Source organism: Aspergillus clavatus, genomic scaffold, assembly GCF_000002715.2.
Source record: "Aspergillus clavatus NRRL 1 1099423829798 genomic scaffold, whole genome shotgun sequence".
Lineage (NCBI taxonomy): Eukaryota > Fungi > Ascomycota > Eurotiomycetes > Eurotiales > Aspergillaceae > Aspergillus > Aspergillus clavatus.
In genome coordinates, this window is record NW_001517101.1 from 1,999,800 (window position 1) to 2,014,625 (window position 14,826).

Genomic DNA, 14,826 nt, shown 5'->3' on the forward strand with positions numbered 1-14,826 from the left:
TCTTTTTGCTCATGGTAGTCGAACTTCCATACGCAAGTTCGCGCAAAGCCATTTGTTTTCTCGAGTTTCCTTTGCTCCGATCTTTGATCCTGCTGGCTGTCATGATCAATTTGTGATACAGAACAATGTTCCTGCAATTCCTGAGTCTTGCCCTGCTGGGATTTGTATTTGGGTGCGTTCAATCGGTGCCGCACTTTGTCCCCATCATACCCCTTACTCGCCCTTTTCTGTTACGCCTTATTATGGGTCACGATTGATGGTTCTCTTCTGTCGCTATAGTCTTTTTTTGGAAACTGGACCTTGCTTCTGGGGTGTTGTGTGTCGTTTGTGTGTGACTATACAAAGAAAACACATAGAGCCTTGCTGAGCTTTGATTGACATAGATTATACTCTGTTATCGAAGCGAGATTACTGTACCTGCCCGAAAATGCTTGGGAGAGAGAGAGATCCATTGTAGAATAGATGGCAGATCTCTGCCACTGGAGCCATTGAAGCCATCACAGCTCGCTGCAGGCCTTGGTGCCTTGTACACAAGGCAGGAAGTGGATACCGGACGAACCAGGCCACTAACCGGCCTGGCCAATCAACAGCCGGGAGCTCCAGCTTGAACGCCGAAGTCTCCGAAACAATTCCAGAATTCACAATTCAGCATCATCTTCACCATCGCTCTCTTCTCCCTTCTACTCCAGGCACCCGTCAGAAGACTTCAAGGGCGCTCTTGCGCCCACCAACCCCACAGTCATGACTTCGACACCGCCCTCCCCTATCCGTACCACTAACACCGCAGCCTCCCAAAGTCCCTCGCTCAAACCCTCTGCTCCACCCGTGAACATCCTCCCTACACAGCTCGCTCGCACTTACTCGATCCTCCACCCGGTGCTTCTCCTGGGCATCCTCGCCTTCCGCTTCAACACCCTAGTCGCCGACCCCGTTACCGAGCTACTGAATACCCTCCCCTTCCTCGCCGCCCTGCAACTCAGCTATGTGATGATCTGCCTGCCCCCGGCAGGGTCCGTCCTCTCCTCCAAGACCAGCGACGTCGCGACCTCGCCCACCGACGGCGAGGAAAAGAAGAAGCCGCGCGCGGGACGGCTCGGCGTCCGCCGCAAGATGCAGCCGCAGTCCGCAAGCATCTCCGCCAAGTTGACGGTACGCCAGCACCCCCCAACCCCCCAACTCCTGGCCCTACCCCTACCCTTCCACTACCCATGTTTCGGTTCCAACTAACGCCAATGGCTTACAGCCCGCCCTCCTCTCCCTCATCCTCACCTGTCTCCTCGCCACCCCCGTCCTCGCCGCCCTCCTCGTCCTCTTCGGCGCCCCGCTGACGACCCACCACGCCGAGACCATCCTCTGTGCCGCGCACATGGCGCTGCTGGCAGCCACGGCCCTCATCTACGTGCATGGCGTCGACGGCGCGGTCTGGAAGGAGGTCTGGGGGTTCGCGAGACCCGCGGATGCCGTCTGGGGCGGCGCCCTGGGCACGTGTCTCGGGGCGTGGTTCGGTGCCGTGCCTATTCCGCTGGACTGGTAAAGATACCCACCCCCCCTCTCTCTCATTGTCTCTTGTCTCTTGTCTGTGCGTGTTTGCTAATGCGGCCTAGGGACCGGCCCTGGCAGGCATTCCCGCTCACCATTCTCACGGGCGCGTATATCGGGTTTGCGGTCGGGTCGGGCATGGGCCGCGCTTCGTGGTTGTTTGGGAAACGGCTGGAGATTAAGTCCGGGGAGGCGGAGGCGGATGAAACCAAGAAGACGGAGTGAGGAGGGTTGGTTGGTTTGTTGCGTGTTGCGATGGCTCTGCTCGAGGGTCTCCTTCCCTGTGCCTGGTGCGGTATCCCGCGTCGGCGCCTTTTACATAACAGTCTCTGTAGATATTTGTAGTAGTAGTGTTTATTTTTTATTCCTTTAATTTTCTTTTGACTCCCTGCGGGTGCTGATACAGGACTCTACCATGTGATGAACTTGGAATCACTTGCAGGTGTTATGTTGGTATCTGTGCCAGGGATTAAGAAAACTGCGTACAAAAAAGAAATGGTATCTCTGATGCAACTGATCCCGCAATTAAAAGCATGGAGGTCAAGACAGAAAAAGAAAGTATGAGAACGAGTCATGCATGGCAGGCGAGTCCTGTCACCGATCCATCCACGCGACTCAGTAGCAATCCACCTATGGTACAGATAGAATTGGGCCATTAAAAAAGGAATTTGCATCGGAGCGGTGATTCAGGAGATGGATAGGGGAGGTAGGGGAGATAGTGAAAGGCATGTCAGAAAGGATCTTCGCAAGCAATGCAAGGCAATGTTGCACAGTGAATGATATCCACAAAAGTGCAGGACGGCCGCCTATATCATACCGGCAACCTCAATGGGCTGATTATACCGCCATTTCGGCCTCCCGTGGGCATCACGCTGGGAGTACGGCCCCGTCGGAATCCGTGTCATACGGCGAGCGCATCTTGTCCGAACTGGCCGGGGAGTCAGCCGCGTAGCCAGGCAGTGGCTGTCCGAGGCGGACGAACTCCTGCGACTCCCTGCTGCGGACAACGGGGTACATCTAGCCCACGGGGATTGGTATCGAGTCCTGCGCAAGCCGGTGGAGCTGCTGGATGTCTTCGCGCAGGCTGGCGACCTGGCCTTCGAGGCTTCGGCGCGCCGACTGCTCCCTTCGAAGGAGCATGACAAGCGCACTGTACTGATCCACGGAGATGGAGCTAAAGTCCTTGGTCGAGCTCGAGGGCCGGGTATGTATGGTCTGCGATCGCTGGAGGCTGGTAGGTCGTATTGTGGCGGTGCTCAGGGGCCGCTCGGCTGAGGTGTGCTCGTCGCAGGTCGATTCTGCGTCGCGCGATGGCGCACCGTGTGCCAGTAAGTCTCGTCGCGGAAGTCGTCTGCCTTTGCTGGGAGAAGACGAGGTTTTCAATTCCTTGGACGCCTGTGTTTCCATTGGCGGGGTCTCGGTGCGCGCGTTCTGCATTCGCGCAATGGCGAATTCAAGATCTATCAGCTTGACCTCCAGTGTGGTCAGCCGCTGTTCGAGGGAAACATCTTCTGAATGCTGCATGCAGTTCACAAGATTGCCAATATCAGGCGTCACGCTTTCGAGTTCGTCTTGCTGCTCGGCCTCTGGAAGAGGTTGTTCGCTGAGTTTGTGCACACTAGCCAGTGTTGTGCTTGTAGGAGGCCGGGAGGATACTTCGCTGTCTGACACCGTGTCGAACTGCGCTGAATTGACATAGGTGGTTTCGGTACTTCGCCGCCTCCACTGAATTGGCGACATTTGATGCTCCTTCGCCATCATCCGAAGCGCGCCAGCGCTTTGTGAGCGTCTCTTGGCCCGTGATAAGATGTCATGGCGGTGCAGATCTGTTTGATCGCTGTTCGCCAGTGAGCTCCTTCTCTCTCTGCTATACCGTACATTGCTGGAGCTGGGCAGGCTCGGGAATGTGTTTTCATGGCCATCGCCCTCATCAGACAGGATCAGACTCGGTAGCGTAGCTCGTCGGCGATATGATGGCGCCGGCGCGCGCATATGTAGCCTGTCACTCTCGTATTCAAAAGGGCTGACGGACTGTGGCATTTGCGAATTCTGAAGCTCTAAGAAGGAAATATCCGCTCCCCCCTTCTTCAGCCGGGGAGTTTGCGACGTCGGTGTGAGAGATTCAGGAGTACTGTCACCAGGACCATCAGTCTCGCTGCGCCTTTTACGATTGAAGATCTTGCGCATGACCGTCTTCAAGGTGCTCCCGGTTCGGCGATGCCCGTTAGAGCTGCTGGCAATCGACCCATGCGCATATTGCCATGTTGGCGGGGCTCGTTGGTTCCCGCCCAGATGGCTCGCCACTATCGATGATTCAGAACCGCGGAGAGGTCGTCGCCGGCTTACAACCAACTGCTGGGAGGTCACTTGTGGTAATGCAGTGTCTTCGTAAGGCTCCCTTGTCGGGGTCGGAGGACGATGAAGCCGTAGGGAGCCACTCCCATCTGTACTAAAGCCGGTTCTAGCCATCTTCCTGGTTGTGTTTTCTTCCCCGGCTAAGTTGGGGGGGTTCCTATTTTTGGAATATCGATCTCAAGCCCAACACCTGGGTTTGCACAACGCTCAAAGCGAACGGAATAAGTGAACGGAAATATGGTCAAAGAATGGTTGATAGTGAGTGTCGTGAAGAAAATAACTGGTAAATCGAGGGAATGATCCGAATCTCAAACTCGAGGCATCAATCGGTTGGGATGAGGGTGCGGCTGTGATGAACAACAATCAGCAACGTATTATGAACGACAACAACGATTATTCAGGTCGCAGCGAGTCAGCTGCAGAGACAACTACTGGTGATATCTCTTACTTGAAGGTTGCAACCAAGGATTACGGTGTAACAAACGGTTTACTGCTTGCCGAAGGCCATACTCAAAGCTTAATGAATGACGATAAACCAGAAGCAATCGAACCGATGAGAAGCAAGAACAAATGCGAGAACCAAACGGGATATCCAGAAGCTGGAATCTGGTCAAACGTCGTTATCTCCACCAAGCGACTACCTGCCGGGAGTTCACAGCGCCGATGGGACGAGACAGTATCGGAACAAACGGGCCTAATTGAGGTAGTCGTCGACGAAGGAATGAAACGACAAACCCGACACTTGTTTTAGATGCATCGCCAATGCGTTTGGCCAATTCCGGGATAGTAACGCGGGCTGCAGCCTGCAAAAATGAGTGACAGACTGACAGCAGGGTGAGATGAGAGGAGTGGGGGGGTTGATATTCGGGACGATATCGCAGGGACCGGGAGGGACAAGAGTGTCAGACTCAGACTGCCAGTGCCCAAGCAAGGGCCAGACCGCCAGAGTGAGACCAGGCCACTGTTGATACGGGAAACTTGAGGTTGTATGGAGACACGAAGTCGCAAATCCAAACACTAAAAATTGACGGCGCGGAAGCGACATCATCGCCAGACAGACTTCTTCCTAACGGGCCATTCCATTCAACACTGTCAATTAAAAAGAGGACCCTCAAGAGACGGCCAAGTGGGCCAGATTAGAGAGCGGAACTACGGAAGCCTCTGGTGGCGGCTGCTAGTCCCGCGTCGGTGCGTCGAAAAGCCGTTTCAGGTCTGTCAGGACTCTGGACTCAGGGGTCACAAGTTGCTCTGAGGTTCCTCGTCTCTAGAATCCCGGTCAGACTCAAGGATCTTGTGCTTCTGGATAATTCTGGGCAGAAACTCTCTCTCCTGTACGGAGTATGTGCCACTGATAGATATCGCGTATCGACAGTATCCTTATTCCTTGCAGATAAGGTCAAATTAACTCGACTGGATCGGCTCAACGCATCTCAAACTGCCCACTGGCACGAGGGCCCCCTGATGAAGGCAATGCTGCTGCTGACGGTCACTAGAACGCGGCGTGGAGCCAGCAGAAGTGCTGGGCATGAATAATAATAGATATCTAGTTAGTATTGGACTCCAGTCTCCAGTCAACCCAGATAACTTGGTATTTGGTAAGAGTAACAAGTTACTCCATGAGGAATCGCCGAGACCCGCCCAATGGATGCATGGATTTGGACTTTCTCTTTGGACAGGCTTCCGCAGGCTTCTACAAGACGACATCGTCACCTAGCCGGTGTATCCTCGATCCACTCTCCAGATATCTCCGTTGTTTTTTTTTTCGGCATGTTCCGCGGCTGGCACAGTCATAACACGGCTTATCTGCGCGATGCGCATAAAATAGTCCATAGCAATGTCGCTTAGTCAATGACCTGCGAGGTAATACCTTGTATGCCGAGTTCCAGGAGGCTGCCATCGTGTTTAGGGTATCTCTGACAAAGTCGACCATTACGGTATATTTTCCGATATGTGTTTCACCAAAGGATGGTTTAGGAACCGATATCCATAGCTCCTGCATGGGGTCTTCTCTTCTACCCAGGCCCCAGTCAATGGCGATGAATTGCCATGATTAATTCTCCGCAGCCACCCACGGGGCTCAGTTTTTAAGAGGTCTTCGAGAAAGCTAACATTTCTTTAGTCATCTGTTCAGTAGTTTTCATCCTCAGCCAACCAGTAGCCAGTATCGCTACACTTAAAAGATATTGAGTATGACTGTGACATCCCCCGAGGCGTGGGGAATTCTGCGCTCAGACGCATGAGGATCGGCGGCGAGCCAAGGATAAGGGCACTGAGCTATTATTGTCATCTTGGTTCTCAGGAACGGAGGAGAGCATGCAAGACACTTAGTGTCAAACACTAGATTGGTTGCGGAAAGTGTTCTCAATTGCGACATAGCGATCTTGACTAGCCTTGACGGAAGAACCGTCTTGATAGTTGAGACTTGCAGAAGATCGCTCTACGCATCTAGATCAATCAGCCTTTCTTTGAATCAGGCTGAACGATATTTGGTGACCTGGTGGCTTGCTGTTTACCGTTTGGAAAATCCTCCACCTTCCCTGTGTCCCTTACAGCACCTCTGCGGCATCTGGGTAACGAAGATCTGCATGCTCTTCCAAAAACCCCATCCAGCGCTTAAGAAAGGGGCTTCCTCTGTACATCAAAGGCTTCTTGTCAGCATTCGTTTTCCGAGGTTCAACATTTTCAAGAGAATGGCAATGGACGGAGTTCACTGACTTGCTGATGGTCTCCGCATCACCACAGATGCAAAGATGTCGTTTGGGACGGGTCATGGCGACTAAAGGGTTATAGCGAGAAGACGTTAGTGAAAAAATAACTTTGGACCAAGATCCAGATAGCGGAGGGATGGTGAGACATCTCAACCTACCGTTCAAACGCCGCTTCTCCCCAAGGAATCCCACCTCATTCTCGGGGTTACTGCGCACGAGACTAACCACGACTGCCTCCTTTTCGCGGCCTTGGAAGCCGTCCACACTTCCCAGCTCAAGACCAGGGTATTTCTCTCGCAGCATCGAAGAAAGAAGAGCAAGCTGGCCGTTATACGGAGTGATACAGGCAATGTCTTCAGGCCGCACGCCCGACTGTATAAGGTTGTCCACGTGTTTCACCACTACCAAAGCTTCCATCTCGTTACTCTTGCTCTCACCGAGCAGTGCCTCTTTTTTACCAATCTCGTCATCCTCAGTCTTCTCTGGAAAGTCGCCGCCTTGCGTGTCCCAGAACACAAGTGGTTCCTTGGTATCATCGGTCTCCTCAACCTCATATGGTAAATCTTTCAAAAGACGCAGCTTCACGGAGTCCGCGGCGATCAATCTAGACTCATAGAGTTCATCGGAAGGGAACTGCATAATCTTCTCATGCATCCGATACTGCGTTGTTAGCATACGCTTGATGCCTGGTCCATGGAGCGCAAGAAGCCGGTCAAACATGGTAGTCTCGAGAGAAACACCGCCAATAATGTCCGCATCACTGGCGTCGGTGGAACCACTCTTCGTGTTAGACTGTCCCTTCGTCTTAGCACTCTTCGATTTCTGAACTGTGGATTTGACGGTGGGGGGAAGCTGCAGATGGTCGCCTGCCAGAACCACCTTGGAAGCAGATAAAAGAGAAATCCAGCATTGGGCCTCCAAAGCTTGACTGGCTTCATCAATCACCACAACATCAAACTTTTGGTTCTTTAGCTGGTGGCCACCTGCCCCATGAAGTGTGGCCAGGACGACGCTGCTCTCGCGAACTAGATTGTCCACACATTTAGATTCCCGGTCACGGTATTCCCGTCGCAGCTCTTTCAGATCCCCGTATATTGCCCGCCGTTCCCTTCCTGACTTGGTTTTGCGTATACTGGCTTGTTTTTCATCTATCTCTTTTCTAACGTCTTTAACGATCGCTGCGGCTTCCGACGTATGGGTGAGAACTTCTAGAGAGTGCTCAAGGACTGACGGCAACAAACGAGCAGGATGACCTATGCGAACAATCGGAACTTTCTTCAGAGCTAGCCTTTCCACAATGTTGTCAACAGATATGTTAGACGGGCCGCAAACCAATACCCGGAGCTTTCGTTTGACCATCTGAATGATCAGTTCAATCAAGGTGTGTGTTTTACCCGTGCCGGGTGGACCGTGGATGAGAGCCACGTCTCTAGAGGCCAGAGCAAATCTGATCGCTTCTTTCTGGGAGTCATTCAAAGTTGGATCAGTGATTTCAATGGGGCCGATAGCGTCGTAGCCAGGTTGCATCGGGGTCGTATGGCCAAATGCTACTCGCATAAAATGCGTGTAGTCGGAATCAGTCATTTTAGACATTTTTTCCATGGTCTGATTCATCCTATGTTGAGTCAGCCATACTGTTCCTTGCATTTGACCCTTGGGAAGTCACAACAGGGCAGTAGCGAAGTCTTCCTACCGTCTGTATGTCACGTCGTTTGCAAGTTTAATACTGGAGTGCAATCAGTAAAGATTGAGGTACGGAATCTCCCCAATTCTTGAGCATAGAAGATATAGTCATGAATGCAAGAGTTTCGTAACACCCAGAGGCAACATACAGCCATAATTTCTTCCCCCACAACTCTTCAATTGCTTCATCGTCTTCTTTGGAACGGCCACCACCGCCCCTCTGACCAAATGCAATCCATATGCTCCTCTCCCCAACCCGTGTAACCACGCCTTCTGGACCCTTCGACTCATCAGCTGTGTCTTTGCCGCCACCTTTTCCCTTATCTTTTGCCGACTTCTTGCTTCCCGAGCCGCTTATGTCGTTCACACGAACAATGTCTCCCACTCGGATTCCGTGCGCGCCTAATCGAGGTTCCCCATCCGAGCTGCCTCGATCAGTATTGCCGTCTCCTCCCTTCGATTTGCTAGAGACGGCTGCGTCGGCAGCGAATTCGCCAACAACTCGTCCGCCTAGCCCTGTTCGACATTGTGATAAGACGATCCCCGTCAATGCATAACCTGTCGCCTGTAATGTCCGGCGCGTCGAGGGCGATACTGAGGCGGCGGTGCTGGCGAGAACAGAAGAGGAGATTTCAGCTTCATGCTCTTGGAGGAGGAGCTGCAATTGCGCTTGCGCGAAGTGGGGTATTAAGATCGGTGCCGAAGGAGCCATAAGGAGTGGATGAAGTATAACAAATGTCTGTATGCCAGTAGGGACAGGATATGTTCAACCAAGAGCCTAAATCCGTGAGCTTGTATCAGAAGTTGGGAGCGTTATTGACGTGAGCTTCATCAAAGAGCTTGAAGCTGGGAGATGGGTCGGTGATAAGATCAAGCTATGTCCGATATTGGAAGCTTATCACGTGTTTCTACTTTCTAATTAGCCACAGTATTCCTTATTCTGCCCCTGATAGATACTTTGGGAAGAAGTTACAAAGACCAATGTCATAACCAATTCGTGGCTGTATAAGGGGCTAGAGCAGATTGCTCTCAGCTCTCTTTCACTTCCCAGTTGTCCAGCTGAGGGCTATGTGCAGAGTCTCTCCAAGCTGCTTACGATGCCAGAAAACATAGTTCAGTGGTGTGGGCTCATGCTCTCAGACTAGTCGGTATATGAATTAGACCTCTGGAATAGAAAAGAAATTCAACGCTGAACCTCATAAGTATTAAAGAGAAAAATTCTGAGCTATGATATCTTTTTGTCCATTAACAATCACTTATGCAAACATGACTGTCAATCAGACGGTTCTACATTGTTCTGGCTTTTCTTGGGGGAACGAAAGCGAGAGATCTCTAACTTCTTTGTCAGTTCTTATCTCATGCTGATAAACCTTAACTTTATTCCTAAGCATTGTCAATGACGCCATGGCATGAATATTTATAAAGCCATGCTGGGCGCCATGAGCTGTCCATCGCTTAATTTGAAAAGCACAATTGCCATTGCGAAGACATATATTTGATTCTATATACCTCGCTTGAATCTTCCTGGTAGCCATACATCACCGAACCTCCCATTTGTTCCAGCATCGCGCAGAAGAATCCTCTGCAATATACAATTGAGAACTAGAAAACAACCACAAGAGCTTAAGCACATCAACCTCGCCATGTCCAAGCCCCTCAGCCACGTCAAAATTGCTCTCCGTCGCTCCAGTGAGCGCGGATACGCCGAGCACGGCGGCTGGCTCAAAACATACCACACCTTCAGCTTCGCCGACTACTACGACCACCGCTTCCTCAACTTCGGCTGTCTGCGAGTCCTGAACGAAGATCGCGTCGCGGCGCGGAATGGCTTCCCTACACACCCCCATCGGGACGCGGAGATCTTCAGCTACATTCTCAGCGGCGAGCTCACGCACCGAGACAGCATGGTCAAGAAGGGCGCAGAGGGGGCGCCCAGCAAGCAATTCTCGCGGATGAGAAGGGGCGATGTGCAGTTTACGACCGGTGGGACTGGTAGGTTCTTTTCTTTCCTTCCCCCTCCGCGCTATTGTCATGGGAAGTAGGTGAGACTAACATTCGCCCTCAGGAATCGCCCACTCGGAGCAGAACGAGTCAAGCAAACCAGTCCATTTCCTGCAGATCTGGGCTCTGCCATGGAAACACGGCCTCAAGCCCCAATACCACACCTTGGCATTTAGCGAGGACGCAAAGCGCAAAGCCTTCGTGCCGATTCTCTCGCCGCTCGCGGCAGGGCCGGACGCGACACCCGCGGAAGAAGAGGCGGCGCAGCCCCGGATACCAGATACAATCCCCATCCACGCGGACTTCCTCATGGGCGCGGGCATCATCGCGCCTGGAGCGACTTTCAAATGGAACGTCGGTGCGGGAGATGTCGTCGTTTCGAAGAAGAAGAGGAATGTGTATATTCACCTGCCTATGACTAAGCAGGGCAAGGCGAAGATCAGGCTGGATGGGCGCGAGGATGCGGTTTTGGAAGAGGGAGACGGGGCGTTCGTCACTGGGGTGAATGCTGGGGATATGCTTACTGTGGAAAGCATTGGGGAGGCGGACGCTGAGGTGGTTGTACTTGATAGTAATTGATGGGGCAAAGGTGCAAATCACTTGAAGTCAAATGGATATATTTGAGGCTGTACCTTAGAGCACGTTTCTATAGGCTATATGAGGGTTGCTTTTTGAGATTGAAGCGAATCTTGATCTCATCTCAATCTCAATTCAAATTCACTTACAATGCTAGTCTATACTGCCCGGCTCAAGGACGGTTCCTTCTTGCGAGGATTGTTGTCACACAGGAGGTAGGTGAAGCTGTTAGCCCGGAAAATCTCATATTGGAGGTCATATCGACGAGAACTGAATCGTCCACACAAACTAGATACATTCGCTTAAAGTGCTGCATTTGAGGAAGATATGAGACAGAACAATTGCCTTCCGAGCATAATCATTTTGAGTGTCGATCAAAACACACAAATATCATCCCCTAAGAGGAACGACCTCCATCGCATTGTCGACAATCAACGAAGAATGACGGCGTGGAGACAAGTCTAGTTACCCGCAAACGGGAACTCAGTATCTCTGGGTCCTCGTTCAACTGCACTCCCCATCACAATCCGCTCTGCATCTAACTCGAAAATTCGATCCTCCATCAGAAACACTCGAAAATCTCGCAGGCCCCGCAGATCTTCGAATGTTTTGAGCAACCTGCGTATGTAGTTGGTGCGTATAAAGCCAGGACGGCTCCAATGATGTTTAACGCCGAGATCCACGATCATAAGCGAAAGACGTGAAACGTCAAAATGTTCACGGATGAAACGGCGCAAAACTGACCAAGACGCCAATGTAGAGGCTTCGTATATTTTGTATGCGGTTCGCCAGGGGTGTCTGTACAACTTTGGAAATTTGAAAACGAGACGGCGTATCATCATGAAGGATGCAGTCGGGATACAGTTCATGAAACGCATCATAATATCGGGATCTTCTTCCACAAAGAAGAAGCGGTTCCTGGAGAAGAATATTCGACGAGCGTCTTCGTAAAAAGCCCGATTGACGAGAAAATACCGCACAGGTGAAGAGAAGCAAGAGCAAGAGGTAGAATATGCCGTCTGACGAGCAAAACAGAAGCACAATGCCTGAAGTGGAGAGCAGGTGCCACAGCAAGTAAGGGGATTGGATTCAGTGACTCGCATAGTCTTGCGATATACGAAAGTTACGTCTCCTGGCTCCCTACCCGAAGACGGCAGAAAAGGGTCCAACTGGCTCGCCAACAGGGTTTCAAGGATCATCAGCTGCACTTCCTTGGGAAGATTGAAGTACGGGAAGAACGGTTTGGCTCCAAGATTGCCGGTGAGTCTCAGTGCGTTCCTCTTTGCCAATGGCCGGATATCATCCTCCACGGTGTGACTGAAATGGAAGGCACACTGGAAAAGAACAGGGAACGAGTCCATTGCGCACATTATTTTGAGAGCAACTTCGAAGTCCTTTACTCTGCATTTCAGGCTGAAATACCTGAGATTGACCATTTGCTCCTGGAGATACTTGCAGAAACGAGTCCACAGCTTCAACAGCATGCGTTGACCGCCGGGTTTGATAAAGCGATTGTCCCAAGTACGCAATTCAACATGCAGATATCTCACATCTTCTGCAGCCCAGTCGACCGCCTCGAAGAAGTTATTCCAATCAGTCTTATTGGAGAGCACAACACTGAAGCGATTGTGGGCGAAGAAGAGCGCACCCAGATCCTCACGAAACTCGCGAGAAGCCATAAGCACCTGCGTGGGCAACCGAGGATGATCACAGAGCCGATCCGCGTGGGTAACCCAATTTCCTCGCGTCTGGACTGCATTGCGCACACCGCACGTGCCATGAGTCGCCTGTTTGACTCTGGACCCTTCCTCCGTGATGTTGATCAGGCAAGGCCGCACAAGTCCAATGTATTCCAGAATACGTATCTTGACGCTCTGTGGAAGATGAAGTAACGTTGTAGGTCCCGTTTTCATCAAGTCGTCCATGTTGTTGCTGCCTACGTCTGGTTCAGTAGCGCTAGACTCGAAACCAGAGTCCCCTGGACTTCCCACGGCTGATTTGGTCATTCTTAGGGACTCGGACAACGCGAAAAAAGTCTCTTCGTCGGGATCGGGACAATCCATATGATTTCTAGAACGATGCTTTTCACGCTAGAACACTTCTATTCAGGTTGGAGAGATCCAATGAAGATTAGAAAGAAAACTCCAAATGGTCTGCAAGATGGGACTTACAAGAAAGGAAAGCAGCCAAATTGAACGACCTCGTGTTCTGCAGCACGGGCATATGATTCTATCTGTCAACAGACATGAATATAGTCACTGTAGATGATAAAGAGATGTGTTGTGGAAGGACGGCTGATGAAACAAGCTGGGCAGAGGAAGAGGAGTCAAAGAGGAGCAGCAAGACGCAAGAAAGGCCTCCTAGAACAGGATGGAGAAAGGAACGATCTTAAGGTACAATGAGCCTGTTTTCCCAACATGTAAACATTGAATGCTGTTGCCACAACGCGCTCTCACGGGATCAGTCTAGGCCATTACCCACTGCCTGGGGCATTCACGCTTCCAGCACCTTACACCTCCTCCATCTTGATCTTTACACCACCAGGAGGAGAGAACTCCTCTTTGACTGTTTCATCTTTGGTCTTTATACTCGCATTCTTCCTGGAAAGGAGCCCTCGAACTTCACTTTTGCATAGCTTGGTCCCAGCAAGATCGCATTCACCACACCTTCGACCAACAGGTAAGCAGACAGTCTGTCCCAGGCCAACGAGTAGCTTGTTGATCTCATGCCATTTTTCCCTGGGAAGCCAGGATTCCAATGCCATTCGAGTTTCCTCGGGCGTCTTTGTCTTGTGCCAGCCCCAGAGATTGGTGATGCGATGAACATGCACGTCGACCCCGATCCCTTCGTCCTTCCCCCATGCAGCACTCATGCAGAGGAACGCCATCTTCGGACCTACACCAGGTAGCTTCATCAGCTCTGTGGCAGAGGAGGGTATGTCTGATTTATACTGGTCGCGAATAATCTCTGCCGTTGCCTTGATATACTTGGTTTTGTTGTTGTGGAAGCCGACCGTCCTGATAAGCTCGTTGAGCTTGGCAGGAGAGACTGCTAGGATGTTCTCAAGGTTCAGAGTACTGTCTCTCTCTGGTATCTTGGAATCCTCATCTTCTAGCTCCTCCTTCTTGATGATGAGATCTTGATGTACATTACTGTCTCCAAGCTCTGTGTGCAAACGCTGCATCGCCACGGCCGTTACAGTGTCCTTGGTCTGGGAGGACAGCATCAATGCAATGAGGGTTTGGAACCGTCTGTCCCGAGGAGATGAAGCTCGCCAATGAAGGTTGGCGCAACCCATGGTATCAACTGGAGCTGTCGGGTTATCCTCTCGCATCTTCTTGACCATGGTATACATGGTTTCCCAATTGGAGGGCGGTTCAATTTCAATCAATCCATCCTCATTTTTGATTTTTCGCGCTGGTGCGCGACCTGTCTTCTTTGCTGGAGGCTCCGTCTTGACGACGTCGTGCTTTTCAATGGTCTTGATGGGAGTCCTTGCTACATTGCCTCTTCTCCTTTTCGATGGAGGTTCCACAATATCTTCAATGTCGACGGTATTAACCGAGGAGAGAGACGAGGTTTCTTCCCCGTCGCTATCCTGAAATTGCGAACTGGTCAACGTGGAAGAAGCTTCAACCGGGCCATTGGCGCCACCGTTAAAAGCAAAGCGTTGAAGAACATTTGAGCTGGCCAAGCTACGCGTTTGGCGCCGCGCAGGAGGCGAAAGAGCCTGTAGAAGGCTTGCAGTCTCCTTGGAAGCGCGGGAAGTACGCATTAGTGAAGTTATGTATGAAGATATCAGGTCAGAAATGTATCTATGCCCAGAAAAAAATTCACACGAAAATGAAGCGTAAGACGTGAGGATCGACGTAGGGGCAAAATTTTAGATCATTAGATATTGGTTTCCCCAACCACGGAAGCCTAGACCAGACCGCGGAACAAGTTCACAGAACATGGGGGAATG

General features: G+C 51.4%; 6 protein-coding genes across 6 annotated transcripts; 2 read left to right on the forward strand and 4 right to left on the reverse strand.

The window, feature by feature from the left end:
- Nucleotides 1-741: 741 nt before the first annotated feature.
- On the forward strand, nucleotides 742-1,764 carry ACLA_094380 (PIG-F family protein; the record flags this gene model as incomplete). Its single annotated transcript, XM_001273163.1, has 3 exons — nucleotides 742-1,149; nucleotides 1,244-1,530; nucleotides 1,605-1,764. The coding sequence occupies 3 exons, from the start codon at nucleotides 742-744 to the stop codon at nucleotides 1,762-1,764; spliced, it is 855 nt and encodes a 284-aa protein (XP_001273164.1).
- Nucleotides 1,765-2,556: 792 nt separating this feature from the next.
- Nucleotides 2,557-4,008, reverse strand: ACLA_094390 (uncharacterized protein; the record flags this gene model as incomplete). Its single annotated transcript, XM_001273164.1, has 1 exon — nucleotides 2,557-4,008. One exon carries the CDS (start codon nucleotides 4,006-4,008, stop codon nucleotides 2,557-2,559), a length of 1,452 nt encoding a protein of 483 aa, XP_001273165.1.
- A 2,432-nt stretch (nucleotides 4,009-6,440) lies between these two features.
- Nucleotides 6,441-8,997, reverse strand: ACLA_094400 (putative DNA helicase; the record flags this gene model as incomplete). The annotated part of the gene is made up of 4 exons (XM_001273165.1): nucleotides 6,441-6,670; nucleotides 6,761-8,217; nucleotides 8,296-8,328; nucleotides 8,435-8,997. 4 exons carry the CDS (start codon nucleotides 8,995-8,997, stop codon nucleotides 6,441-6,443), a joined length of 2,283 nt encoding a protein of 760 aa, XP_001273166.1.
- Nucleotides 8,998-9,928: 931 nt separating this feature from the next.
- Nucleotides 9,929-10,865, forward strand: ACLA_094410 (pirin family protein; the record flags this gene model as incomplete). Its single annotated transcript, XM_001273166.1, has 2 exons — nucleotides 9,929-10,277; nucleotides 10,351-10,865. 2 exons carry the CDS (start codon nucleotides 9,929-9,931, stop codon nucleotides 10,863-10,865), a joined length of 864 nt encoding a protein of 287 aa, XP_001273167.1.
- Nucleotides 10,866-11,323: 458 nt separating this feature from the next.
- On the reverse strand, nucleotides 11,324-12,925 carry ACLA_094420 (uncharacterized protein; the record flags this gene model as incomplete). Its single annotated transcript, XM_001273167.1, has 1 exon — nucleotides 11,324-12,925. The coding sequence occupies one exon, from the start codon at nucleotides 12,923-12,925 to the stop codon at nucleotides 11,324-11,326; it is 1,602 nt and encodes a 533-aa protein (XP_001273168.1).
- Nucleotides 12,926-13,371: 446 nt separating this feature from the next.
- Nucleotides 13,372-14,637, reverse strand: ACLA_094430 (endonuclease III domain-containing protein; the record flags this gene model as incomplete). The annotated part of the gene is made up of 1 exon (XM_001273168.1): nucleotides 13,372-14,637. The coding sequence occupies one exon, from the start codon at nucleotides 14,635-14,637 to the stop codon at nucleotides 13,372-13,374; it is 1,266 nt and encodes a 421-aa protein (XP_001273169.1).
- Between the last annotated feature and the right edge of the window lie 189 nt (nucleotides 14,638-14,826).